Consider the following 27,952-nt stretch of genomic DNA (forward strand, 5'->3'; position numbering starts at 1 on the left):
GAAACTCACAGTTGGTTATTTCCATTAACGCTAACAGTTAACACTGCTAACGGCAATGACATCTGTTTCTAGTTGATTTCTTTGAAAATTTGAAAATTATTACTTATTTATTTTTTTTTATCATTAGTTTCTTAAGTTACAAAATTAAGAACAAAATATAATAATAAGTCAGTGTTTTTAAAGAACTTATGCCGTAATATATTTCGTAAAAAGATAAGAATGAAACATAAAAAAAGCTTGTTTATTACGAAATCTTGTCAATGACGCAATTTTGTGGGAAGAACAAACTTTTTTTGAAAAATGTTTCATGGCGGTGAGTTCGAATATTTATTTCCTAATCTATAATAAGAATTACAACGAGTCTAGACAATATAAATATAGGATCGAAACTACATAGAAATTTAAGCGGGTCTTTTTTGTAGAAAAACAGATCCACTTATTTATTTATTTATTTATTTTTACCCCAAAAGAGGACCAGTCCAAAAATAAACAATGATATTTAATGTCAATTTCACAAAGCTGTTGTAACTTTGAATTATTATTGTAATTGACGAGAGTTATCCCACCTCATGGATTACACTAATGTTCAATTTAATCAACAGTTGATGTCATAAGCACTGCAATAAAGAAGCGAGAAACAACAATTCTTATGGATTTCGCACTGAATTTCGTTATAACTGAGTATTTATTTATCCTTTTTGGCTATTATTTATTTATTTATTTGAAAGATGCCATTGTAAGGAATATTGAGTAAGTCACTGGAATTTTCTTGTGAAGATACCCAGTCATGGCCGCTGATTTCAATGTGGTAAATGCGCGAATTCACTCCACGGATTTGTTTCCAACAGGTGAGGATTTTCTCTGGACAGTTATGATCAATCTATTAGGTGGGCAATATTATGCTCAGAAAGGTGCCACTGCAATCCCTTATAGTCAATGTAATTATCTTTCATTGTGTCATGTCCATGTGTTTAAACTTCTATGTTCAAACTATCATATTTAAACAAAACATGTTGACATGTTTTTATTGTGAACTTGTTATTTACTTGTGAAGTTAAGACATCATCATTATTGAATGTTTCGTATGAAAGTCAGTCCATGAGTTCACTGATGTTTAGTGAGGTCATTTTTCACTTTTTGGGGTAGAAGGTTATCATACCAGGTCAAACACTGTGGACATGCTCTTAGTATTCACTAGATTCACAAGCAAACCACGGGTTGATTTCAGCAAAAATAACATGATAATAATACTAAAAATAAAGTATTATAAAATCTAGACGGCGTCACAAGCAGTCGTACCAAGAAAATGACCACTTTTCCTTTATTAAAAATACTATATCATACACATTCATTCACGCTTTTACTATTCATCATAAACTGTCTTAAACTTGTTTGTAGATGTTTACATAACCCTCAGGCAATACTTTCTGTTTATATCTTTCGCCCTCAAGGACATAAACCTGTTCTTGACATCTTTACAACCCGCAATATTCAGTTTTTAAATAGGTTTGGTGTGTTAACATTCCTCCTCTAAACCGCAGTTAATTCCATCGCACAGTTCAGTAAAAGCTCTTGCCAACGTAGGACGTTGTCTTCGCTCTCTTCCCAATCACGAGCATCTGCAACTATATATGATTATCGGATCATAAGTCTTAAGGATTTTTACTTGCTAAATAGCATATGTTTAGTGCTATTGACCAACGTAATGACCGAATTTGTTCTACCTGGCAACAGTTTTCTGGAATATCCCACGTCGAGAGTAGGTCAGTAACAACTTCGGATTTATTATCATTGCGACAGTCTTGCCACATAATTCTTAGTTGGCACGAAAGTCAAACGATAGTGACCGAAATCACTTTCTAGAATCAGGTATGTTTGTATTTACATATTATGAAGTCTCTGTTTCGATATTTTGTTTGGGTGAGTAAGTACAGCGCGAAATTAGGACTTAAGAAGAAAGCAAAATGGAAAAGGGAAAGGATGGAGTATTATTATTATTATTAATATTGTTTCACTTTGCTCGAAAAATGTTTGTTATATTTTAAAGTGTATTGGAAAGGAAGTTGATCTGTTGTTTAGAAAGGTTTGTTTAATTAGAATAGCTAGTTATAATTTTTCAGTAATTAAGAAACCCGATATAGTAATCTATTTGCGTATTTACTAAAGAATACCAATTTCGTAAGTTTACTAAGAAAATATTTAACTTAATTTCTTAAAAAAAAACAACTAAGAAAATTAGTTGTTTTTTAGATTAGCAAACTACATGTTAACCCTAGACTGCTCCCCGGGGTGATGTGTTACCCCAGGTGACTCCATTTTCTTCTACAAATTAGTCGCAGATGTGCATAGCACTTCCCCCACCCTGCTATACTTTAATCAACAATCGTTCTCCACATCACCCCAACGGCCTTACAGAACAACTTCATGAACTACACTCACTCATTGACTGATTGACATCCCCGGTGAACATTAGTGTGTGTTAATTTTGTGTTAGGCACCATGGCTATTTCTATGAATGTCAATGATAAATGTTTTGAAGATTTCATTAATACGGATTTGAACGAAATCTTCCCTCCTGATTATGAAATTAATACGATAGTGACAATAGTGAACATGACGAAGAAGAAGACCATGTTCAGTGTGATCCTGACTGTGCATCTAAACAAAGTGCTTCAGAAGATGAAGATGACATTGTTCACGATTCTAGTCCTGTAATAAAAGATAAGAATGGCTATAAGTGGTCTTATAATCCACCAACAACAACCAGAACGATTTCTCGTAACATAAGTTTGAGAATTCCTGGGGCAGAGGGTGAAGCAAAAAAAATGTGAAAAATGAGACTGAGGCCTGGGACATTTTCTTTACAAAGGAAATGATTGATACTATTATGAAACATACAAGGAAATTTCTCATCAGAAAGTGTCATATGCTGCAGATACGAAGTTCACAGGTTCAACCTACGATATTGAAATTAGAGTCCTAATCGGACTTTTGTACATTACCGGTCAACAAAAAGTCAACCATCTAAATACAAAAGAAGTGTGGTCTCCTTTTGGTGCATCAATTTATTGTGCCGTTTTGAGCGAAGTGCGATTCTGATTTTTGATAAACTGTCTTCGTTTCGATGACAAAGATCTTAGGGACCGCAAGGATAAATTTGCACCTATAAGAGTTCTGTGGGAGAAATTCATTTGCCGCTGCATTGCATCATACGCTCCTCACTAATACTGTACTATTGACGAACAGCTCTTGTCTTTAAGGGGAAATTGTCCTTTCCGTGTCTACATTCCCATTAAACCTGACAAATACGGAATGAAAATAGTTTGTATGTGTGATGCTAGAACATTCTACATGCTCACAGCTATCCCATACATTGGGAAAGAGAATCGTGGACCAAATCCATTGCCGCTCCCTATGTACCATGTAAAAGTTCTATCTAAAGCAATCCATGGAACAAAGCGAAACATAACCATGTATAACTGATTTACTTCTATTTCTCTAGCAGAAAACGATGCTCAAAGATCATGACCTTACCATAGTAGGTACACATAGGAAGAACAAACCAGAAATTCCTGCATCATTTCAGCCTAATAAGAAGAAAGAAGTGCTGTCTTCGCAGTTCGCTTTTGACCAAGAAAAGACATTAGTATCATTTTGTTCAAAGAAGGGGAAGTCTCTGCTCATGCTATCAACAATGCACAGTGACAAGAAAGTTGATGAGGTCTCTGAGAAACCAGAAGTTATACTTTTTTATAATAACACGAAAGGTGGTGTTGACAGTTTCGACCAGATGGATCACAACTACAAAACAAGCCGAAAAACCAGAAGGTGGTCTCTGCGCTATTTTTATGGGATGCTGGATCAAGCAGGAATCCACTCGCAGATAATTCTCCAGTCAGCAACTAAGAAAAAAATGATTAAACCCAAATACTTGAAGAATTTGGGCTTTAATCTTGCAACACCATACATGAAAAGGAGACTGGGTCAGCCACTGTCTAGAGAACTTACGAATATCATGAAGAAAGTTCTGAACATCCAAGGTGATGAAGACATCAATGCTGGTCTTGCTGAGGCTGAGGGACCTCCAGAACCAAAAGTGAAGAAGCAAGCTAGATGTAAGATATGTCCACGAGTCAAGAATCGGAAAACCAAAGTCGTTGTTCAGTATGTGACATTTTTGTGTGTGCAGATCACAGGAAAGGCATTTGTGATGAATGTGCTAGAAAGAAATAACGTTCTACATGGTTTATAAACTGATTTTGATGCACAAACTGATTTTAGATTTACCAACTACAAATCATTCACATGGTAGAAAAATTTTATTTTTGTGTAATATATTACTAAAGCAAACATCAATTTTTGACACTCATTGTTTGTTTTGTGTAAGTTCGTCATTTGTATTGTAAGGTATTTTTTAATTCATGTACATTTTAATTGAAACCTAACAACACATTTGCATAAGAAAAATTAGGATATGTTCATTTTTTTATGTTTTCGTTAGAAAGTATGACACTTAGTAAATATCAGTAAAAATTTAAAATTACATAACATTGTATTTTATTTTTTATTTTCTCTTCCTTTTACTCCTTTCGAAATATCGTAGTAGGTAAACTCTGTTAATAGCTTGGGCTATCTAAACACAATAACAATTTCAATTACCTGTAGTGGAGGGGGAGAAGAAATGTCGTCGGGTGATAGCATACCCCTGATGAGCAGTGATGATCTCTAAGAAAGGGTGACAGTCTAGGGTTAATACTCATCATGTTATCAACAATGGAAATAAATTTTACTTTTCATGTTTATATGAAATATGAATGCATTTCGTTTTAAGAAGTTGGATAGTTGAATGACTTCTGCTATCTCTGAACGTGTGGTTCATGTTGGTCCTTTCTGTGCCTTTCAGTATAAAATAACAAGCAAAGCTTTATTCTGTGGAGCTTTGTATCCAAAAATATTTAGTATCGTAGGGCGCCCCATAGAAGAAAGCTATGCTTATTACTTTATATTGAATATTGAATATTTTGACATTCTGTCGATTCAGAACTGATCCTCCTTGCCATGTAATGGCGAGAAATAAAGTAAAAGAAACTTTATTTCTCCTTACTTGACATAATCAGAAACCATAAATGAAAAGCTATCGAAAGAACAATGAAACGTTTCTGGAAGTTGAGTAAGGACGCATTGAGCAAGGAAGGCAGTTTATCTCTTCGCAAGTGAGTCTACTGTATCATGGAAGCAACTGGTGTGTGCACTGATGATGAATGAATTTAAAAAGGGAGAACCCCGGTATTCCATAGAACCAACAGATTAATTATATGTCTTATATGTTTAGCCGTAGCGTGTTTAGTGAACAATACAGATGTTTATGTTAGTCTCATACACTGCTGCTTACCAATAGCCTATAAATTGACAAAACCAAGTGATCTGCGTGCGCGCGTAAGTGAATTCGCACGTGTCATCGTTATTGCATTTAGTTTATTATTGTATATTTTGTTTAAAAATATAATAAAATAAAAAATATAATCTAATAAAAAATCTACCTCAATCTGAGCTCGGACTGTATGAACGAGAACAAGAACACGTGACATCGTCCAGTATTGTTCAACGTCAATAACGTTATATATCTGCATTCGGTTATTTGAGTTTATGAATAGCCAGACGGTTATGATTTGTATTTATTAATTCTCTTGTTTAAACTTTAAGTTATACTATTTACCCCCTGAAGGATTTACGAAACCCGACAAGTTTCGTAAATCTTATGATTTACGAAACTTGTCGGGAACTATTATTTCAATATTTTGTATAACTGAATATTAAAAAATGTGGTATAATCACCGAAATATATCTTTCGAAACAATTAGCCACAGAAGTCTACGCCTGCAAGCTTTGTTATTGTTTTTTCGTATCATTATTGTTACGATTTTTGTAACATATATGTATTTTTGAAGTTTCATATTTTTAAATAGGTATGACGATTTATTATATCTTTATTATCTGAGTGGCGTTTTATTATCTCTTCTTATCTCTATCAGATTATCTAGTCCCGTATTCTTTAGACTTTTTTCCCATTCGATACTCTGGTTTCACCCCACAAAGTGAAGAGTCCATTATACATCTGAATGTTGTTTTCGGACTGGAGTGTTTGTTCCCAGACTAGTGTCGTCGTTCGTGTGGAAAAAATGCTATATCTTTCGTATGAGTCCTACGACGAAACGTAGATTTTTTTTTTCATACAAAAAGAAGCATTTCTCTTCATCTGTATGACTTTTTCATGGAGATGCTGCACAGGAAGTCTTAATCATTTCGAATGTCATCACGAAATAAATTGAAAGAAACAAAGAGACAAATAAAAAAAAAATAAAATAAAATAAAAACTTTATATTTTTATTAAGATATTTCCCACAATGGTTACAAATAACTAATTTCTTTTCAAAAGCATAATAAAATTGATACATCAAACGTAAAAGCGATATATGATTGCATAAAGTAAGCTTGTCAAAAATCACAAAATAAAAATTTTAAGCGCGAGGAACGCATTTCCCATCGTTTACTTCGTAATCATCCAAACCACAAGGAACATCCAAGCAGCTCTTATCAAATGGATCGTATCTTTGTTGTTCCATACACACAGTATTTCCGCTTGGACTTCGAATACTTTCATTTGGATCAAAATACAATACGAAACTTGGATGTCGTACTCCGGTACCTTTCATAGAATGACCAACGCATGAGTAACCAGTTAAGTTCGCATTGTTGCATAGAGCACAGTGCACATTCCTATAGGAAACATCATTAAAACTCCGAGCGATTATTGCCTGATATTGATGACACTTCTCACTTACGCTTTCATCAGTCCATGAAGATGAACAGGTAGAAACGACATCTGGTGTACAATATCTGATATTTTTAAAATTTTCAGGCAAATAGAATATTATGCAAGAGTAAAAGTCTAATTCATTCTGGTTATTTTTAAGCATTATTCCCCATTTATTGTGCTTTTCTGATTGATAAGAGATATTTTCCAAAATATAATTTTTCATCTCTTCCCAACTGCGATCTCCAAAACTAGAAGAAGGTATGGCGCAGTCCAGCTTTATTCGCCAGAAAACTGTTTGCAGATCGTTATTGCAAATAGCACAGTAAAGGTTTTTGTAAGTTACGGATCTAACTTTGCTGGTAACAGGAGTTGATGATGTTAAGGGATTCTTATAGTCATTTTCGCAAAGAGCACGAATTTCTGAATCACTCCAATCTGGTGAACAAGAAGTAACCAGAAACACTTTCAGTCCGTTGATTTTTTGGCACTTGACTTCAGACTTTGGAGTTTCTCTATCATGACGAAATGTTGAATCAAAACAGCAGTCGTCGAACAGTGGGCAATCCTGGTCGCAATTACAATTAATGGGATGGTCAGACCGGCAGGTGTCGTATGGCTCACACGAAACTCCAAGATCCTTTATTTCCTGGTAACTGACATCTACCGAAGTAGTGAAATGTATTGTTGCCATGGAAGCGCACAGAGCAACCAACAATATTTTCATGGTGGGAAATTTGATCGGCTTTCTTTGGAATACTGAAGGTGTCTTTCGCCTCTAGTTCAGATATCTTCTTTCCTGGTACCTTATATCTGTGAATAAGTATAACAAAATGAAAAAAAAAACTGATTAAGAAACATTAAGGAGAGTGATTTGGGGAATACAATTACTACTGATTTCTATAAAACTATCAACCACTCTGTCATAAACAATATCAGGTTTCTAAGAAGCTCACTAGCGATTGATCCTTACAGGAAAGGGAAAACGAATCAGATTGTAATGGTTATTATTATGTTTCGACTTAATTACGTTTTTCGTTATGTGTGATGGATGATATATATTTGTTATATTTTATCTTATTCAATCTAGATTAGGAATGGTTTTATTATTTACAGCCAATAAACTTTGAAAAGTTTGGTGAGAAAAAAAATCTGAAACCGAATTACGTGTAGGGATTTCAGATGAATAGAAATTATGACCTGTCAAAGGATACATGACTGGCTAAAATCGATTATACAACACAAGAATCACAATTCCAGTGTCCTTTATCACCGCTAAGTATGTATTCAGGTTCAAAGAGGAGATGTATGGAACAGATTTCTGGCATCAGTACTCGTATGTGTTATTATATTTGCTTGTCCAGATAATAGATAATAGTCCTCATCATTCAAACTTTGCTTAGATACGTTCAACAAACATGATATTTTAGTTCGCATACTTTATCTCGTTCTTTCCGTAAGCTCTGGTAGAAAATTCAAGGTCTTAGCTAATGAAAAAAAAAATTAAAACCAACTTTCTATCTATAGCACAGGAGACCTATCTTCCGGCTATTAATTTCATTTCCTCTAAATAGTTTCGTTTCCTGTTTTATACAGTTTCCTGCAGTTTTAAATAATCAGTTTCCTGTCTATTTAAATCATAATTTCTGACTATCATCTAACGTTAAAGAATTCCTAGTTTTAGCTATAGAATTTTTAAAATTCCATAGAACACGAAAACATCGATACTTTAAATAATTTACTTTCCAGTTTTTAGACAACCGAATAACCACAGAAAAAAATAGTCGAGTTTGTCGAGTCGCTTTTATCAAGACTTTTTAGCTGATTCTGATAATTTGACAAGTTAGCTTAGTATCTTACTAGAACTGCGGAATTTTTAACAGGAACATCCACTGTACTAAACACTTCCCCCACCCACCTACCCACACACACACACATAATGCACTATACTGTTGGCAAAGTTGCTTATTGATATTTCAGATAAAACGTTTGGTGATCCATCTTCAAAAATACAAATATTTCAAATAAAATGGACATACGCTATCCTATCTGTTGGCAACTTATGCTGCTGTCCTGTCACTGCTAGACTAGTCAGCAGCTAATGCGAAAAGTTTTTTTTTAATGAATAAACACTGTTTTAATTTATACTCATTATCATCAAATTCCTGACATGCACCCTCAAGGGGTGTACAGGAAATGATAGTACTACATGAAAAATTTACATCATTACTAACTTCCTATCTACAATCTTCCTACAAATCAATCTGTTACCTGTCAAGAGCCCGAAATTATCAGAACTTATATTTCTATCTTCCAAGGCACCTTTTGCCATATCAGTCCACCTCTTGTTTTGAACACAGATAACTATTGTTTTGCTAATCTTTCCTCTCCCATTCTGTTTAAGTGACCATACCACCTGAGATTAGCTCTGCTGACACATTCTTAGATGTGAACAATGTCAAATTCTTTTCTAATATCGTCGTTTTTAATATGATATTGCCATTGATGCCATCTATTCACGCCCCTAATCTTTCTCAGGACTTTCATATCTGCAGTCTCAAGTCTTTGGGCAAATGTTTTACTTCTGACCTAGCTCTCAGATCCATAAATTAAAATTGTTTTGAACACTAATTTAGCGTTTTGATTAATTTCTCTCTCATTCCACATAAATTTATTCAGTTGACTTCCTGCCATACCGGCTTTGTTGATTCTGTTGCCTATTTCTATATTTAATTTACCATCTTCAGTAAAAATCGTGCCTAATTTCAAATTGCTGAAATGTTTTATTTGTTCCACGGGTTCTCCATTCACAATATAGTCGATATTTTCAATGCTTCTGCCTATTTTCATTGTCTTTGTCTTGTTATTGCTGACCTTCATACCATATCTATTACAACAGTTATTCAATTCAGTCAGGGAATTTTGCAGACTTGTAGCGGATTTATTTAGAAGTATAACATCATCCGCATAAAGCAATGAGCTGAGATTAACATATCCAATTTTGATATCAGGTTTAATACCACTTTCCGTCATAATGTGACCCATATAAATAATGAGTAACAAGAGGGCACAATGTACATCCTTGCCTGACACCACATTAAACAATTTTTCTGTACTTCCTTCAATTCTAACTGCTTGCTTACAACTCAAATAAAGACTAAATATTGCTTGATATAATGCCCCATTAACATCATATAACTGTATCGTTTTGAATAGATTCTCTGTTGGCACCTTGTCATATGCCTTTTCCAGATCTACAAAACTTAAATACAGATCTTTGTTATATTCCCATGCTTTCTCAACTATTTGTCGTAAAGCGAAGATCTGATCCTGGCAGCCTATGTTGGCCTGAATTCAGTTTGTTCTTCACCAAGCTTTTCTTCCCTAATCCTTCTCAACCGTTTCTCAAGTGTACTTGCAAAACTCTTACCAGCAACACTCAGTAGAGAAATACCTCTCTAATTCTCACTTTCAGTTTTATTTCCCTTTTTATATATGGGTACTATGAGATCTCTACTCCAATCATCTGGAATTAGTCTCTCTGTCCAGGCCTCATGAACTATGCTGTGCAGCCACTGTAAGACCTTTATACCACCATACGTGAGCATTTCTGGTCGAATATTATCTATGCCAGCTGCCTTTCCACATTTCAGACTTGTATTTACCATTGTGCTGTAACTGATTGTCTCATTCGGCCATTTTTCGAAGTGATTACTCCATACCTCAAGAATATCTTTTTCTCCAGTTTTCATCACCTTTCTCATCTCTAATTCCTTTCACAGCACTCACTCTTTCCTCCATTTCTGAGCTAATCTAACAACAGAATTATGTTTTATGTTCTTACCAAAGTATTCCCATGACTTTTGTTTAGCTAGTTTTACACAGTGTTAAGCTTTATTACATTTGTCTCTGAATTCTCTAAGAGCACAAGCTGACTTGTTTGCCAGGAACTTTTGATTGATATGCTTTCTTGTTTTCTTCACTTTAACTTCCTGTATCCACCATGGAGTTCTGATTTTTCTATCCTTGCAGACAACCTCACTATATGCCTCTTTGTCTGTATCAATCAGCGTTTTCTTCAGGGCTTGTCACTGAATCTTCAAAGTTTGGTTCCTCTTCTCAAACTCTCTCATTTTTTCTTGAATAATGTTTATGTATTTGTCTACAGTTCATATCTTAGAGCAGTTCAACACCTATTCGCTTTAAAACTTTCTTACATGTTCTTCTTTTCAGTATGAAATTCACTTTTATTCTGCTCAAGACTAAATAGTGATCACTTCCAATTTCAAATCCTCTGTACACTCTGGTGTCTCCTGCACCAGTGAGAAAACATCACTATCAAGAATAGCACAGTCAATGAGACTTTTCGTATTCATGCCTCTTCTCTACGTGTGAATTTGTGCACATTTCTATTGGAAAATTGTGTTAGTAATAATCAGTCCTTTCCTGAGCAAAAATCCAACAGGTATTTGCAATTATTATTAGCTTTGCTGTTTTCTCCAAATGTCACAAAATATTTTTGTATGTCAGACAATCATTTCCTTTTCCGTTATTTAGGTGCTTAACAAGGATAAACTTTTCATTTTGAATTGTGTCAGTTGCTTTCTCGAAACACTCAAATATTCTTCCACCTCTACCTTAGTAGAGCCTTCTATGGGCCCATAGGCACAAATTCGTTTCACTATCCAGTTCCCAATTATGATATCTGTTCACATCACTCTACTTGAAACTGCCTGCCATTCCAGAAAATAAGCCTTGCATTTAGCATTGAAAACTATGGTACCATCATTTTGTATTGTGGTTTAAGCCAATAAGAATACAATTTGGTCGGCTAAATCCCAAATTGCAAGTCTATTCTCGTTCGTTCAGTATCCAGCTAGATACCTCATAGGATGTACCACGAGAAGGTGAGGAGTGGACGTTAATAGAAGCCCTGGTCGGTTCTTCGCATTGCTTTAAAGACTATGTGCAGATCTCCTCTCAGTTATACAGCATTGACTCTTAAACATCCTTTAATTTATACTGTATTACTAATCTAATACTCATGTATAGCTCTACAGTATTCTTCACAACACTGAAATAAAGAGCCAAAAGGCTTCACTTGAGCGATGCAAAATTATTCAAATTAAGTGGATATTGAATCTAACATTATTTTAAAGCCGAATAGAGAAACTACGAGAATTTCGTGCCGAATACAGAAACTATAAAAGTTTCGGCGGATCCATGCGTTACCAAACGTTTCATGACAGGGCCAACTTGTAGTAAAGGTAGAGTAAGCTCTGAACACTATCCTTAGTATTTCCCATAATGTAAAACACTTCTCCTAGCGGACATGTATGATGTTATACATTATAGGGGGGTCACTACCCAGACCGGTTTCGACCTTTGTATAGGTGAAGCTGACTCTAAAAAATAGACGATCCCGAAAGCTCGCCCAAATCAGCGTTGTTCCACTCAGTGACAGGCTCACTCCGTCACCGAGATGAACTTCTCAGCGTTGGCTCTACCCAGTGGCAGGCTCATCCCACCACAAGACAGAGCTACAATCTCAGCGGTGGCCCCACTCAGAGACAGGCAAAAACCTACCCGCAAGCAGAGCCTCTCGGAGCCAGACCCGAATCGGTTTCGACCTTTGTTGAATGTTCAAGTACAGGTCAAACTCCAAAAAATTAGCGTTGTTCCCCACAGTAATAGGCTCACCCTGCCACTGATAGGAACTCTAAGAACCGGTTGGGTCTACACCGTGGCAGGCTCATCCCACCACCGAGCTGAGCCACTCATTTGCTCATATCTCATCTCTGATACGAGAGGTAACAGGAAAAGCTGTGCTCAGTTAAACTTCATGGGCTACAACATTGCCATTCATCGCCCAAGTTTCCAACCGGTTTCGACCTTTGTCGAGGTCTAGTCAGTGGGAACCAGACCCAAATATAAATACTCAGGATGAAGTGATACAGAACTTATATACTTTACCATACGAGTTGCTAAAAAAGGTGTCAGATCACAAAAGGCACCAAGAATTACTAAAAAAAAGAGAGCCAAAAGGCTTCACTTGAGCGATGCAAAATTATTCAAATTAAGTGGATATTGAATCCAAAATTATTTCAAAGCCGAATAGAAAAACTACAAGAGTTTCGTGCCGAATATAGAGACTATAAAAGTTTCGGCGGATACAAGCGTAAGCAAATACCAAGGACAGTGATCAGCGCTTACTCCACCTTTACTGCGAGTTGGCCCTGTCAAGAAAGGTTTGAAATAATGTCGGATTCAATATCCACTTAATTTTAATAATTCTTCACAACATTAATTCATTTCTTAGGATATATTTTCATACTATAATTCCAAGCAATTAATAATAGTTTGCTGACCGAACAGGTGTAGTTTCTTATAACTAATATAATTCTAATATATAACTAATTCTATACATTTATTCTATAATTCTATAACTTCCTAATGATAGAAACTTAATGATAGTTCCGTCTTACCTTATCCTGGTTCACCTATTACTGAAGGCACGTGTTACTTGCAACGATGGCTTATAGAGAAATGCTTGCTGCGCTTGAAGCATAGCAACAATATCCCGGTTTTTGTATCTTTTGCATTGATCTTTCCGTTTCCTTTTCCGGTGCAATTATCGTTTCACTTCCTCAGAACATGAATTTTGTAAATGCCGAATTCAACTTTTTATTAATTATTCGTATAGTATTTGTTGCTGGAAAGAGTACTCTTGCACGCTTTCGGATTAATTAATATGAAATGTAATAATTTATTAATTGAAAAGAAATTAACAAGTTAAACAAGTTATTATTTAGAGACAGTTTACAGGGCTCATTCATTTACACTTTATTTCATAAATTAGATATGATATGTAACTTTTATTTTTAAATAAGTATTAAATTAAAATATTACATATTTTAAATGAATAAAATAAATAACTTAAGAAATAAAATAAATACATAAATAAATGGATGTTATATGAAAATTTTATTTTTAAATTCAAGACATTAAAATCTCACAAAAATTAAACAGATGATATTATTCAACTGATATTCCACTAATCAGCCATAATTATCGTGGGTGTTAAAATCCCTTATATTAAGTAATTCATTAGGGAGACACCATACCTTTTATACCATAACTTCATACCTTTTATACATAACTTCAAAAATAAATAACGAATTTAAGAATAAATTCGTTATTGATGTTCTAGAGTTCTTTGTCTTTCTTGTATCATTAATGTTGTCACTATTTCAAAATCATATTCCTCAGGTCATTAAAAATATCATACGAAGATGAGCGTGATTCTAAAAGGAATCGCGAGTAATGGAATTACACAACTAAACCCATGATCGAGTATATTTTGTTTGTTAATTGTGTGCTGTTAGTTGACTTCTTGGGGAACAAAATCTGAAATTCCCACATCACCATCTATTTAATGTTCCTTATCTCATAGAGTGCTGTGGATTATTTGTTAGAGACTGCTACGATTCTCATAGTTATAATAATAATAATAATAATAATAATAATAATAATAATAATAATAATAATAATAATAATAATAATAATAATAATAATCAAATGAGTGACATAAATCCTCAAAGAGTGTAAATATTATGAAAGTATTACCACAAACTCTTACACTGTTAACAACTTGCTTGCTATCAGCAGTTCTCCTCTGAATTATTTGCTCTCTGTCTGAACTCCAATATCGAATGATCTTGAATTTCGGTCTTCGAAAGTACTTATCAGTTGATACAGTTAAAAGCTTTCTTTTAGAATCTACATCTTCATCTCTCTCTCTCTCTCTCGGAAGACACTCTAATCTCTAGAGAGCGCGTCCCCTGGGTGGCGGATAGGGAAACCCACGAAATATGGTTGGGGTGGTCCGAATATGTTCAATGAGGACTCGTGGACCAACAGGGTCATAGGGGGGGCTATCAGCTTGATAGCAAGGGAAGGGGCTTTCCCATGTTCCCCAAGCTGGGTTTATTCTCTTCCCTCTTCTTTGAAGTAGGCTCCCTTGCTTTTTAATCTTTCCTATGTGGCATTCATCGGCCAACTCTCGTAACTCACGACCCTAATGCCATTAGAGTAATCGAGGGCTATGGGCCATTCTATTTCTATCTCTGTTTCTATTTCTATTTCTATCTCTTTAAAATTTCTTCCTACCACTTTACGGCAAGCTTGAAGGCCTCAAGATTGCAGCCCCATTACCAAGATAGACTTCAGACGGCCAGTAACCATCGAAATTTTAGCCCAATAAAAAGACTCCTGAAGATAGTAAACGTACAGACATTTTTGGTAACCAACAGGTTTGGAATAAGACTTCTAGATGAAACTATCAAAAACAAAAAACAAAAAAGCAGAAATACACCTATTGCAATATAGCTACCTAGAATGTGAGAAGTATCCACCACAAAATCATAGAACTGGACCAAGCATTAGAAGAACGAAAAGAAGAACTAAAAATAGCAGTAATTAAAGAATCAAAAAAAGCAGAGAGAAACCGACGAAACTGAAAATTACACACACACACACACACACATATATATATATATATATATATATATATATATGTAACTCATTTGATTCATTTGATTAATTTCATCCACCACAAAATCATAGAACTGGACCAAGCATTAGAAGAAAGAAATGTAAAAATAACAGTAATTAAAGAATCCAAAAATAAAAAGCAGAGAGAAACGGACGCAACTGAAAATTACACATATATATGTAATTCATTTGATGTGTGCAAATGTGTGCAAAGATATCTACATGTCTAAGCCATTAGAGAATAGATATCTGCAAGTTATCCACCCGTGTCAGGTAGACTGCAGACAAGACGATACAAAAGAACAAACAGGTAGATTATTATGTCTGTACACGAATGCTAGGAGTATCAGAAACAAAGGGAGAGAGTATGTTACCTTGGTCAATTTGTTGCGACCCCAGATTGTAGGTATTAGTGCGACCTGGTTATCAGAATCAGACCTACTGAATGGTATCGAGTGTCAAGGGTACAGTATTTTTAGGAAGAATAAAGAGGATAGGAGAGGAGTGGGCGTGCTGCTTATGATATCGGACCACTTGAATCCATTTACAGTTGAGACCTGTGACTGTCGTAATACTACTAACAATATCTCATGTGAAACTGAATTTAAAGCCATCTGGTGTGATGTGGAATCAAACAGGATCAATTACATACTGAGGTGTTGTTAGGGACCTGGTGGATCGGTTTCTGGTGATGAAAAAATGCATCACAAAACAAACAAGATGAGCACGAAAAGAGAAATGATAATGGGAGACTTTAATTATCCAAATATTGATTGGGTAGCAGTAGAATCTCATGAGAAGAATGAAAATGCATTTATTGAACTGTTGTGGGACAGGTTCCTCAAGCAGCACGTGTCAGAAGGAATTCTAGGGAAAAGAATGTTAGATTTGATTATAGTGTCAGAGGGTGTTTCAGTTAAAGATGTAACTATTCTGTCTTCGGTTGGTGACAGTGATCATGCGGTACTCACTTGGGAAGTGACTAAGTTTATGAATGTTCCATTCAGAAAAGGTTACATGCTGAACTACAGAGCAGGAAATTATGACCAAGTGAAGAGTATACTGAGTTCAGTGGAATGGGATCGGTTGCTGGATGGAAAAAATGTGGATACTGCATGGGAGCATTTAAATAATACTTAAATGATGCGATATCAGAATATGTCAAGAGTTCGAAGAATAAATAGAGTAGGAATCAAAGGGATGTGTAATCTTATTAAGCAAGAGATTCGTAAGAAAAGGACGACGTGGAAGGAATACCGTTTGCATAAGGATGACGTCCGTTATGAACGTGATAAACAGCAGACTAGAACAGTCGCAACTGTTGTACGTAAAGTCTGAGTATGAAAAGAAACTGGCTCTTCGTGCTAAAGACAATCCAAAAGAATTCTATCGATATGCTGCAAGTAAACGAAAGAATGAATATGAATAATAATAATAATATTAATAATAATAATAATATACAGTTGGGTAAAAGCAGAAGAGAGAGAAAGCTAAATCTGGTGTAATAGTGTTTTTACATAAATCTCTTAGAAGCAATATAATCCAATTCGACTTTTGAAGCGATAGAATAATAAAAAATTAGAATTAAAATAGACAGAGGCTATATGACGGTAATTAGAACTTATGCACCTGAAGAAGGAAAAGAGGAGGACTCAAAACTTTTACGCACAACTGCAGAATATTTTAAATTAGACCAATCCTAAAGATCACATCTTGGTAATAGGCGATCTCAACGCATGAATTGGCAATAAACCATATAAACCAAACACAGGACCTATCGGAGAACTTAACTGTAATATAAATGGAATCAGATTTAGAGATTTTACTATAAGCAATAACCTTAAAATAATGAACACCTTCTTCAAACATAAAGAGATCCGCAGATACACCTGAGACACAAGAAGCATTATTGATTACATAATCAGTAATATCAAAATGTCAGAAAATATAATAGATACACGAGTATACAGAGGATCTGAAATAGAATCAGATCATTACGTTTTAATCAGAAAAATGAAATCTTAATCAAGATGGGAAACAATAAAAAGCACAAGGAAAATAGAAATTTTGAATCCTTCCAAGTGAGACCTTTGAGTAATACTATTAAAGACTTGTACCAAAAAAGAATAAAGGATGACAAGTATAAAAGAAAATCAGAACATAGAAGAAGAATGGTGAAACCAGTAGTGGCCGGTAAAAATTTAAGCTGTATATACAAAATAAAAAAAAATATTTTTTTCCTAATCAGTAACCAATTTATTAATAAATAAATTTACATATTAAAAAAATGCTTTATTAAAAATATTTCACCCTCACTATGAACAAACACCAATAATAAAAGTTTCGTATCTCACAGAAATAACGCGCGCAAGCATACGATACACTGCTCGTTTGGGCAGTGTATCGTATGCTTGCGCGCGTTATTTCGTAACTTTGTTTTCGCAACAGTGTATCGTAATCGATCTGACAAACACTGCCCAAACAACAGTGTTTGTTTGGGCATACACTGCCCAAACGAGCAGTGTATCGTAATCGTAAGTGTATCGGAATGACTTGTAACGTGCAATCACAAGCGCTAACGAATATGGACGATTCTGGCTGCAGTTGGTTGAGTGTGATAATTCCAACACTGCGTTAGATCGCAGTGTATTTGTGTCGTAATCTAAGCGTTAATCGAACAATTCCAATTATTAACTATTCAATCAATGTCGAAACATAAGCTGTAACCTTTAACATGTTTTATTGCATTTATATAATATGCTAAGCATTGTTATTATTTATAAACACAAAAAAATTAAAATTTTAAATTTTTTCCTTGGGGTGCTGCAGTATCCCAGTGCTTATGTACAGGCCGCCACTGGATGAAACTAAAACCCATAATGACAAAAGCTGCAAAATAATGTTTAGGAACAAAAAAAAAGTGGAAAAGAAAAAGAGGCCTTAGGGAGTCGGATGACGAAATTAAATGCATTATTGAAGAAAAAAGAGCATACAAAAAGTGACTCAACCTGAAAACAATAGAATCAAAAATCGAATAGAACAGAAAAAACAATGTCAAAAGCAGAAGCGTGCAGGAGAATAAACAGATGGAAAAATTTTGCAACAAAATTAGAGAGGGACTGTACGCTCAAAAGACTTAACACATAAAATCTTTAAAGATCTAAGCAGTGAAACTAGAGAAAAAGCAGATGCTAATACCATTAAAACAGAAGCATGGCAAAATTACTACCAAGATGTGTGGTATGATGAAAACATTCAAAACAGAAAACCACTCTTCGTAAACATCTCGGACAACCTGGAAAACATCACTCTAGAAGAATTAAGAGAAGCATTAACTCAAAGCAAAATAGGAAAGGCTCCAGGAGAAGACAATATAAGCTTGGAACGTATCAAATATGCGGGACTTGAAATCTCGCTCAGGTTACTGAACTTTTATAATATGATTTGGAAAGAAGGAAAATGCCCACAGGATTGGACCAAAGCAATAGTTATCCCCATCTAAAAAAAGGACACAGATCTGATTGTAGTAATTATCGTGGCATCAGCTTACTTAGTACCTATTATAAAGCATATGCAAAAATCCTAGCATAGAAACTTCAACTTATAATAGACTCAAAATTAATAGAAGAACAAAATGGATTCAGAAAAGGCAGGTCTTGCATAGACTCTGGATTTACGTTAAAATTACTAATCAAAAAACAGAGAAATGCACATAGAAACACACATAACTTTTATAGATTACACCAAAGCATTTGATAAAATTATCAAAGAAAAACTATGGGAAATCCTAGACGAATATGAAATACCAAACCAACACTTTAAGGCCTTATATAATATATATCAAAATAATAAAATATCTGTAAAGTACAATAATTCAACATCATGCTGGAAACCAATAAATAGAAGACGTCAGGGTTTCCCTCTCTCTCACCAGTTTTATTTAATATATAGTAGATAAAATCATAAAAGAATAGAAGGTAACTAATGAAGGAGGATTCAAGGTAAACGTAACAACAGTTTGGCTACTCTACTTTTTGCTTATGACCAAATAATCTTTGGAAATAATGAAGATGAACTATCAAAAATCATTATGCACTCTAAATAATCTGATAAAAGCATATGGTATGGAAATATCAACAGACAAAACAAAAATCATGGCCTTCAAAGGTGCTAATCTGATAAGAACAAAATAGTAATAAACAACAAAATAATAGAGCAAGTAAATACATTCAAATATTTAAGTTGCACGATGTCATATGAAAATGAAGCTGATATAGAACCAAAGATTTAAAACTTTTAAAAAGTAACAGGCATTATAAAGAAAATTTTAAACACAATTATGTACAAACACACACATACACACACGAATAAGGATCTACAATACAGTAGCTAAACCTATCTTACTTTATGGCAGTGAGATATGAACAATAAAAAAAGCAGATGAAAGAAGAAAATTTAATCATCCGAAATGAAATTTCTGCTCAGAATTGAAGGAGTCACAATAATGGACAAAATGAAAAGCAGCGAAATCAGAAATAAACTTGGAATTACAAACTCCCTAAATGAAACTGTTATTTGTAGAGAAAAAAGGAAAGAACATATACTGAGAATGAATAGAAACAGAATACGTAAAGAAATTCTAAATTAACAGCCAAAAGGTACCCGATGCAGAGGAAGACCCTTAAAAAGATGGAATTGGGTCTGGAACATGCCACTTGGCCTATAAACTGGAAAGGAAGAAGAGAAGATATTAATCTTTCTCTGGGTAGTATTGAAATTTCATCTTGACATAAAACAACTGTTTTGCTAATATTTTTCTCCTATTCTGTTTATAACCGAATCGCCTGAGATTAGCTTTGCTCTTATTCGAATGCTAATAACATCACATTATTTCCTAATGCTCTTATTTTTAATATAATTACCGCTGATGTATTCAGTTCACTCCCCTAATTTTCCTCAGGATTTTCATATCAGCAGTCTTTTATTCTTTGATAAACTGTCTCTTATCTAACCCGTCTCTAAGATCCATAATTGGTTTGAACACTGACTTGTATATGTTTTGATTAACGTCTTTCTTGGAAAGAGTTAATTTTTCGGAGGAACTCATGTAAGCTGTCTATTTTGTCCTTCAAGATCATGAACACATCGTCGACATATCTCCACCAGACTGATGGTTCTGGGTTTATTTTAGCTAGAAAAGCATTTTCCAATTTCTCCATTAACAAGTCCACACATGGTGGTGACAGGGGGATGCCCATGGTTAAGCCTTCTAATTGTTGATAAACTACATAGTTAACTTTGAAGAAATTGGACTTGAAACAGTGATGGAATAGTTGTGAGATATCACTTGGAAAAAGTTCTTTTTTAATTTCCATGAGTTCTTCAACTGGTACGTTACTAAACAAAGAGGTAACATCAAGACTTGCCAAAATGCCTGTGTTGGATAAATTGACGTTTTTAAGTTTTTCAACAAATTGTTGAGAATTTTTAATATAAGAATCCGATTTTCTGATTTGTTCTTTTAATAGGTTTGCGAGATGTTTGTCTAGTAGATATGTGGGGAAGAATCTGCTATCTACGATTGGGCGGAGTGAAACTTCATCTTTGTGTATTTTGGGTGTACCGTAAAGGCGAGTTGTTATAGGATGTAAAGATTTTAGTTTATTTTTAACTCCTGAGGCCATCCGTCCATATTGCGAATCAGAAGATTGGTCTCGTTGTGGTTCTTCATGGTTGGATCCTTATCTAAAATTTTATATGTGGATTGATCAGATAGTAAAGTAGTTATCTTAATAACATAATCTTTGGTGTTCATAATGACTGTGGAGTTCCCAAATCTGCTTTAGTTACTATTATGAATTTGTTTTTTTTACGTTCCAAATTGCCTTCCTATCTGAGGGAGTGGTATTCTGTTTTGGTGATTTAGTTGTAGAGAGGATGATAGTACTTTGGAATCTAATTTCATTGACTATTGTCTCAGGGAGTGGATAAAGACCTTTCTCAATATTACACATGAAGTCCATTTTTAGGATGTGGTTAGGAGCAATGGTAAAGTTAAAACCCTTTTTTAGAATTTCAGATTCTTGTTTAGAAAGGGTGTAATCTGACAGGTTAAAAATAACTTTATCATCCGGGAGAATGGGTCTAGGAATGTATTTTGTCTTTTGGAGATCCTCAAATTCTTTTATTTGAGCTATTTTGCTAGCACTTCTTTAGCACTACTTTGAGAGAGGATCCAACATATCAGATGCGAATTAAACAAACTTGACCTTAAATGCCGGAACAGTTTTGATGATATTTCAAATAACATAGAATACTCAACGTGGAATATTAGATATAGATGGCATGGGACATAATAGTTATAATAAAACGTTCCAGTCTAGCAAAATACGTTCCAGGCTATTGGGGGAGGGCGTGTTGTTTACCGCGGGAGCAAGTTACTATCGCCCTGCTCTGAACGTGTTTCAGCTTTTTTCATTTGCGAGGTACATGCGAAACTTTTTAATTTTTTTTTTCGAAAAGTAAACTCAGGGGTGAGAGTTATATGCGAGTAAGTACGGTATTTGAATTATGGATAAGTACATTGGTACCTACTTTAAACGGTCGGATGACAGTGATAATACAAAACGAGTTTGTAATGACAGTTTGTGTGTAGTTTCTGAAGAGAAAGAGGTCTGTAACGAATCGACAGAAACACAGCATTCCCATCAGTTGCATTGCGATAATATTAATACGCTTAACGAAAGGAAAGATTTTCTGAATAATGGAGTGTCCAGCACTGGTCGAGTGCTGGACACTCGACCAGTGGATCGCAATCAAAGGTAAATATAATTGGTTAGTTTGTAGGAACATTTTTCTGTTTTGTGCATTTTCTCCCTTTACGGTAATTATGCCTAAATTATTGTGTTATTATTCAACAATTGTTTACAGTTTTGAATGTGTATATGTTACAGGCAAAGTGTGAAATTCAGGCATTATAGAGAATGCCTAGGCATTCTATACAACGCCGAAAGTGGGACGTCAAAGTATGAAACGCTTAGATTTTCACACATTTCCTAGGCATTCTATAGAATGCCAAAAGGCAAATCGGCAAAGTATAAAATACTCCGGGCAGTGACTAATGTCGCAAGGATAGTCACGTGATTATCGACACTCGCCTCAACACAGAGAGCCAGAGCACTTCCACCATTTGCATCTGGCTTTGTTCGGCTGTAATGAAAACGTGATTTCAATTTGGCCCTGCTTTACAAACAGTGGCTGAGCAAGCTATATTGTCCGGGCAGGAATCACAGCATGTTGTCACGCAACGAAGAGCTATCTAAAGTTCCAGCCAATGCTGCAAAAAACTGCGTTTTTGTAACCGAAACTACCGACCAAACAATTAGTGAACGATTTGTAATTGTATACCAGGATCATCTCACTAAGTTTGTGGTTCTCAAGGTTCTGACATCAAAGACAGGGGAGGAAGTGGCATATAACCTCGTGGACATATTTACGTTGCTTGCAGCACCATCGATTCTACAATCCGACAATGGCAGAAAATTTGTTAATAATGTGGTGAGAAGCCAAAAGGAGTACTGGTCGACTTTGAAAAGCGTCCTTGGCAAGCCTCTCCACTCACAAAGCCAAGGAAGGTGTCGAAAGAGCTAATCAGGACATTGAAATATGTGTGTACGTGGATGAAAGATGAAACCTAACCTAACCTGACCTATTTTGTAGAAAAATTCAGTATTTTTGTACTTCTTACATTTTCACATGCATCTTTTCAATAAAAGTATTTTTCATACTTTGCCGATATAGTATTTGTCATTCTAAATAATGCCTAGGTATTCTATACGATGTCTAGGGAAAGTATGTAAAATATTAAAACAAAACAGACATTTCATACTTTACCTGAAAACATTACGCATCCTATAGAATGGCTAGGCATTCTAAACAATGCCTGCTTTTCACACTTTGCCAGTAACATACAGTCAATATCAACAGTAGCCTGATTACAAACGCGTGATGAAAGGGAGGGGTTTGGAGCTTCCCCGGATAGTATTCAAAAGGTAAATACAATTGGTTATTTTGTATAGGGCCCCGAAACTTATTAGTTTAGAATTTAACCACTGGGAAAGGGTTTGTGTCCACCTCAAAACTCTGAAACAGAATTTGGAAACATTTTCTGAATAACTTTTTATAAGAAATATCTGTGATTTCACGATCCATTTCAGGCTTGCAGTCATCAGAACGACCTTTCGTTATCGAAAAAAAAGAGCAGCTAATTGAGCTTTCAAGTGACAGTCGGGCTTAAAATGCTATTCCGTGATCGTAGTTTGGCTAGATTCTGGATCTCGCCTTCAGTGAGAAGTGAATTTCCCGAATTATTTGAAGAAGTCAAAAATCGTCATGCAGTTTCCTACAACCTATCTTTGCGAGAAACGATTTTCATCGCTCCTTCAAATGGAAACAAAATACAGAATTCATCTTAGTGTGTGTGCCGATCTTCGACTGAAGTTGACCAATATTGAGCCAAATATACAGCAATGAAATGATAAGAAAATTTAATCTAAAATCAAAATTCCCATTCTGCTTGTAGAGAAGTCAGTTATCGACAATGAAGAATTAGCATTGATCAAAATGAGACACAAAATAAACAATTTTTCTTTTAATTCCAAGCAATACTTGTTGACAAGATACTCTTTTTTGCAAATTGTATACAAAACATGCAATAATTTCCTAAAACGAGGAAATAATAACTGTCACCAAGAAATATAGCAAATAAAAAATTCAGGAATAAAATTTTGACTCAAATGAGAGAGATAATTAGGTCCAGTGCACGTAATCAGACATGAATTCCCTCTGGACATTTATGCCCTTAAGTATATCCCGTTCCTGTTTCTTGGAAAACCGGTTTCTTCTTTCACAGAACAAAGACACATTTTCGAACCCACTTTCAGAAAAAAGGAATACGAATTTAGGTGAGTAAGTAAGTCAAGGAAATTATTTGATATTTTTATCGACTGAATTAATTATAACGTAGAATAATGACCGAAGTTTCTGAATACCATTTTAAAGGAAACAATATCAGAGTATTATAATTGGAATACTACTTTCTTCCTATTAATCGCCATTGTGACCTCATGTGCAGTATAATAATCACATTCTTGTCAACGCGCTGAATGTGTTATTCCCTACTAAGGAAAAGCGGTATAGAATCCAAATTAGGAGCAATGGTAAAGAACTGCAACAATTACTGTAAAATGTTATTCATATTTGATTAAAGTATACGATTTAATACTTGAAATCTTATATGTACAGTTGAAGCCTAAATAATTCAATGTCTTGACAAAAAAAATTAAGTTGTTGCAGATAACTATCAACGTCTAGGTGTATTACTCTTTAGGGATGCTAGTATTTAAACTGCATTCCGTACAGCATGTCGCATATCTTAGTTAATCCTCTACTTCTAGATGGTACGTTATTTTCCCATCGCTTTGCTTGTACTTTTTTTATAGCAAAGTTTCAAGTGGAATAAAGCCATGTTTGTTCTCCACAGTAGAGTTCTTGTCTAATATAACTTTCCTCCCACATTGGTTGTACTATTTTCAATAACAGTTATTGGGAAGGCTGAGATAAAAATGTTCTAATATTCACCAAAAATGATTTTGATCAATGCAAATCATAACCTTTTTGATGAATGCAACGGAGAATTTTGAGATTGTAAACAAAGACAATAGAATTCGAAATCACATGAATATCTTAAAAAACTAAGTTATTTTTGTGAATGTAGTTGTTGTGTGTAAAAAGAACAATAAAAAATAAATAATATAAAGAGAAACTGATAAAAGGTACTATCGCATATTTTCTAATATTTCTCTTTCTACTGAAATTTTTTTCATAGAACATTTTCTTAAAAAAGATTCCCTTCACCATTAAGGAAGCCCTGCATATGCCACCGAAATTTAATGGAATCATAATTGACGAACATTTGTTTTTTTTTTTAATGTTTCTCTCTCCCTCTATTCTGTTAGCTAATAAGCGAACAGCTCGATACCAGAACGAAATTCACTAAATACAACCGCTTAAATCAGAGGATTATCAAATGATTATACTTCACATATTCTGTTCTCCCCTATCAATAGATATAAAATAATAAACATCAGTATTATTACAAATTGCAGATTATTTCCAGTACCCTGTGAAACATATTTAGATATTTCTCTAAATAATAATCATTTTTATGAATCTTCTGTTAGTACAAGCGTGCTTTTTAGTATATATTTCCAATTTTGGTTATTAATTCGTTATTAATATCGTAGAGTAATAATAATAAAAAAAGACTAAATAGAATTACGCAGGGTATTGTTAATAATCTGTAATTGGAAATAATACTGTTTGAGAACAGAATAATGTGACAGATAGTCATTTGATGATCCTCTAATTTAATCGGTAATTTTGTGGATTTCGTTTGTGGTATTGAACTTTTCACTATTAGCTAATATAATAGAGAGAAAGAGAGAAACATTAAAAAAGATAATAAATGTTCCTAATTCTGATTACATTACATTTCAGTAGCCTATGCAGGGCTTCCTTTAGATAGAGAGGGGATTATCTAACCCTTTTTTTTTTTTTAAGAACCTAGTCCGTAAATAAAATTTCGGTGCAAAAACTTTTTTTCTTAATATTTTAAAATACCTTTTATTATTATTTTTTCTTTATATTATCGAGTGTGTGAAAAATATACACATTAAATGATATATAAAATCCGTTGCTGACAGGTTTTAATAAACAAAAACCAGCTAATCAAATTCAGAACAGCATTTTGTTAAAATCAATCCGGGTTTTTTATTTCTTTTAAGGTCATTTCAATTTTTAGCATCTAGTAATGTCCTTTTTTCCAAATGTGCTTTTTATTTCATTGCTGCAGCAATATAAACATAAAGATAAAAGAAGGAAAAGGAAGATGAGATAATAGAGTATTTTATATTATGTGGCATATTAACTATTATTTATATAATGTGATAAGAACTAAACTATTATATACGATGTAACATTGTTGTGCATTGAAATAGTTTTATTTATTTTCCATTTTTTTAATTGAAATTCACTTCTTTGCAGGAACGCAACCATGACGAATGATAAAAAGATCTCCCGATGGACTCTATTTTTAATTCTTCTTTTAAACCTAACGTTATTGCTATGCAATAGAGTTAAAATAACGCATCATGGAGTCGACAACATCTACTCTTCGAGCTGTTCATCTAATCTCACTTGCAAGAATGCACTGAAGGAAAACTACGTAAAATATCATTGCATGTGTGACGAGGATTGCAAATTTTATGGTGACTGTTGCATTGATTCTAAATTCTTAACGAAAAGTGTGGATAAAATCCGGGGTGTAAGATGCATGTCAACTGGGCCTCTTAGTTCAGTATACATGATAGACAGATGTGAGCAGAGATGGAACGGAAATGCAGATGTGAAAGCGATGTGCGAAACAACTCCTCTCGATAATAGTGATCCGTTGCGTAAAGTTCCTCTGACGAATCCTTTGAATAACCGCACATACATTAATTATTTCTGCGCTGTATGCAATTCAGATTACGAACATTCAATATTCTGGCAATTGCGCTTAGGCAAAAATACAGAGGATTCTTTCACTGGACCTCCAATTTTCGGAGAAAGTCAGGAAGACATTGTTGATAAACTTGTATACGATCCGAAGAGAGACGCATGGGGAATTAAAACGATAAATGAAGGAACAGAAGACTTTCAGGAATACCAAACTTCTCTTCAGATGCCTTATACGATATCAGAAAATGTCCGGAATTGTGTAGAAAATCATATAGATTATTGTTCTCCTGATTGGACTGATGTGTATACAAGAGAAAAATGTTTACATCATATGGGAGTTATTTACTCTATGAAAGATACTTATCGTAACCTGTTCTGTGCTCTGTGCAATTTTGTGGAGCCTTCAGAACTGTCTTGCATTAAATTGAGTGAAATTCGCGATTTAGAAGCTGTGCCGTTTCCATTCCTTGTAGATTTTAATAAAAGTGATGGTGACGAAGTAGGTCGCAAAAATGTTTGTGAGAGCGGTCAGCTGTTTGATCCACTTTCCAAGAAGTGCAGAACTGTAACATGTGGGCTTCCTGGTCAGAAAATGGTCAACGGTAATTGTGTATTCAATTAAAATGCAATAAAATGCTACAAATGATACGGTAAAGATGATTGTTTAAATTTTGTTTTGTTTAGAAACTAAATAATATCTTTATATAATTATAATCTAAGACTTGATGATTTTTGTTATTTTATATATAGGTAATATGTAGGGAACTTCATAGTCAGTTTAAATCAAATAAAGAAGAATTTTAGTCAAGAATAATAAAGATGTGAGGTGATGGAAATAAAAAATAATAATGAATCATGCTGTTGGATATTCGTATTCTAATATTAAAACAAAACTTTTCTCTAACGAAATGTTTATTATTTATGAAATAAAATATCCACTGACCTTTATTTCTGAAGGGGAGTAGGAAGAGATACTGTAACTTTTCTATAGAAAGTTAGTGAGGGCTGAAGTTAGTCTGAAGAGTA

At 34.4% G+C, this 27,952-nt stretch overlaps 2 protein-coding genes across 2 annotated transcripts; one reads left to right on the forward strand and one right to left on the reverse strand.

The window, feature by feature from the left end:
• The first annotated feature begins 1,647 nt into the window (after nucleotides 1-1,647).
• On the forward strand, nucleotides 1,648-27,548 carry LOC150096765 (uncharacterized). The gene is made up of 2 exons (XM_090408706.1): nucleotides 1,648-1,763; nucleotides 26,471-27,548. The coding sequence occupies exons 1-2, from the start codon at nucleotides 1,681-1,683 to the stop codon at nucleotides 27,546-27,548; spliced, it is 1,161 nt and encodes a 386-aa protein (XP_090264832.1). The 5' UTR covers nucleotides 1,648-1,680.
• Nucleotides 6,364-13,395, reverse strand: LOC150096766 (uncharacterized). Its single transcript, XM_090407863.1, has 2 exons — nucleotides 13,300-13,395; nucleotides 6,364-7,627 (listed from the first exon to the last, which is right to left on the reverse strand). Exon 2 carries the CDS (start codon nucleotides 7,539-7,541, stop codon nucleotides 6,519-6,521), a length of 1,023 nt encoding a protein of 340 aa, XP_090263989.1. The 5' UTR covers nucleotides 7,542-7,627; nucleotides 13,300-13,395; the 3' UTR covers nucleotides 6,364-6,518.
• Nucleotides 27,549-27,952: the final 404 nt, after the last annotated feature.

Source organism: Typopeltis vanoorti, chromosome 18, assembly GCF_054136105.1.
Source record: "Typopeltis vanoorti isolate ZY-2024b chromosome 18, IOZ_Tvanoo_1.0, whole genome shotgun sequence".
In the NCBI taxonomy this organism is placed as follows: Eukaryota; Metazoa; Arthropoda; class Arachnida; order Uropygi; family Thelyphonidae; genus Typopeltis; species Typopeltis vanoorti.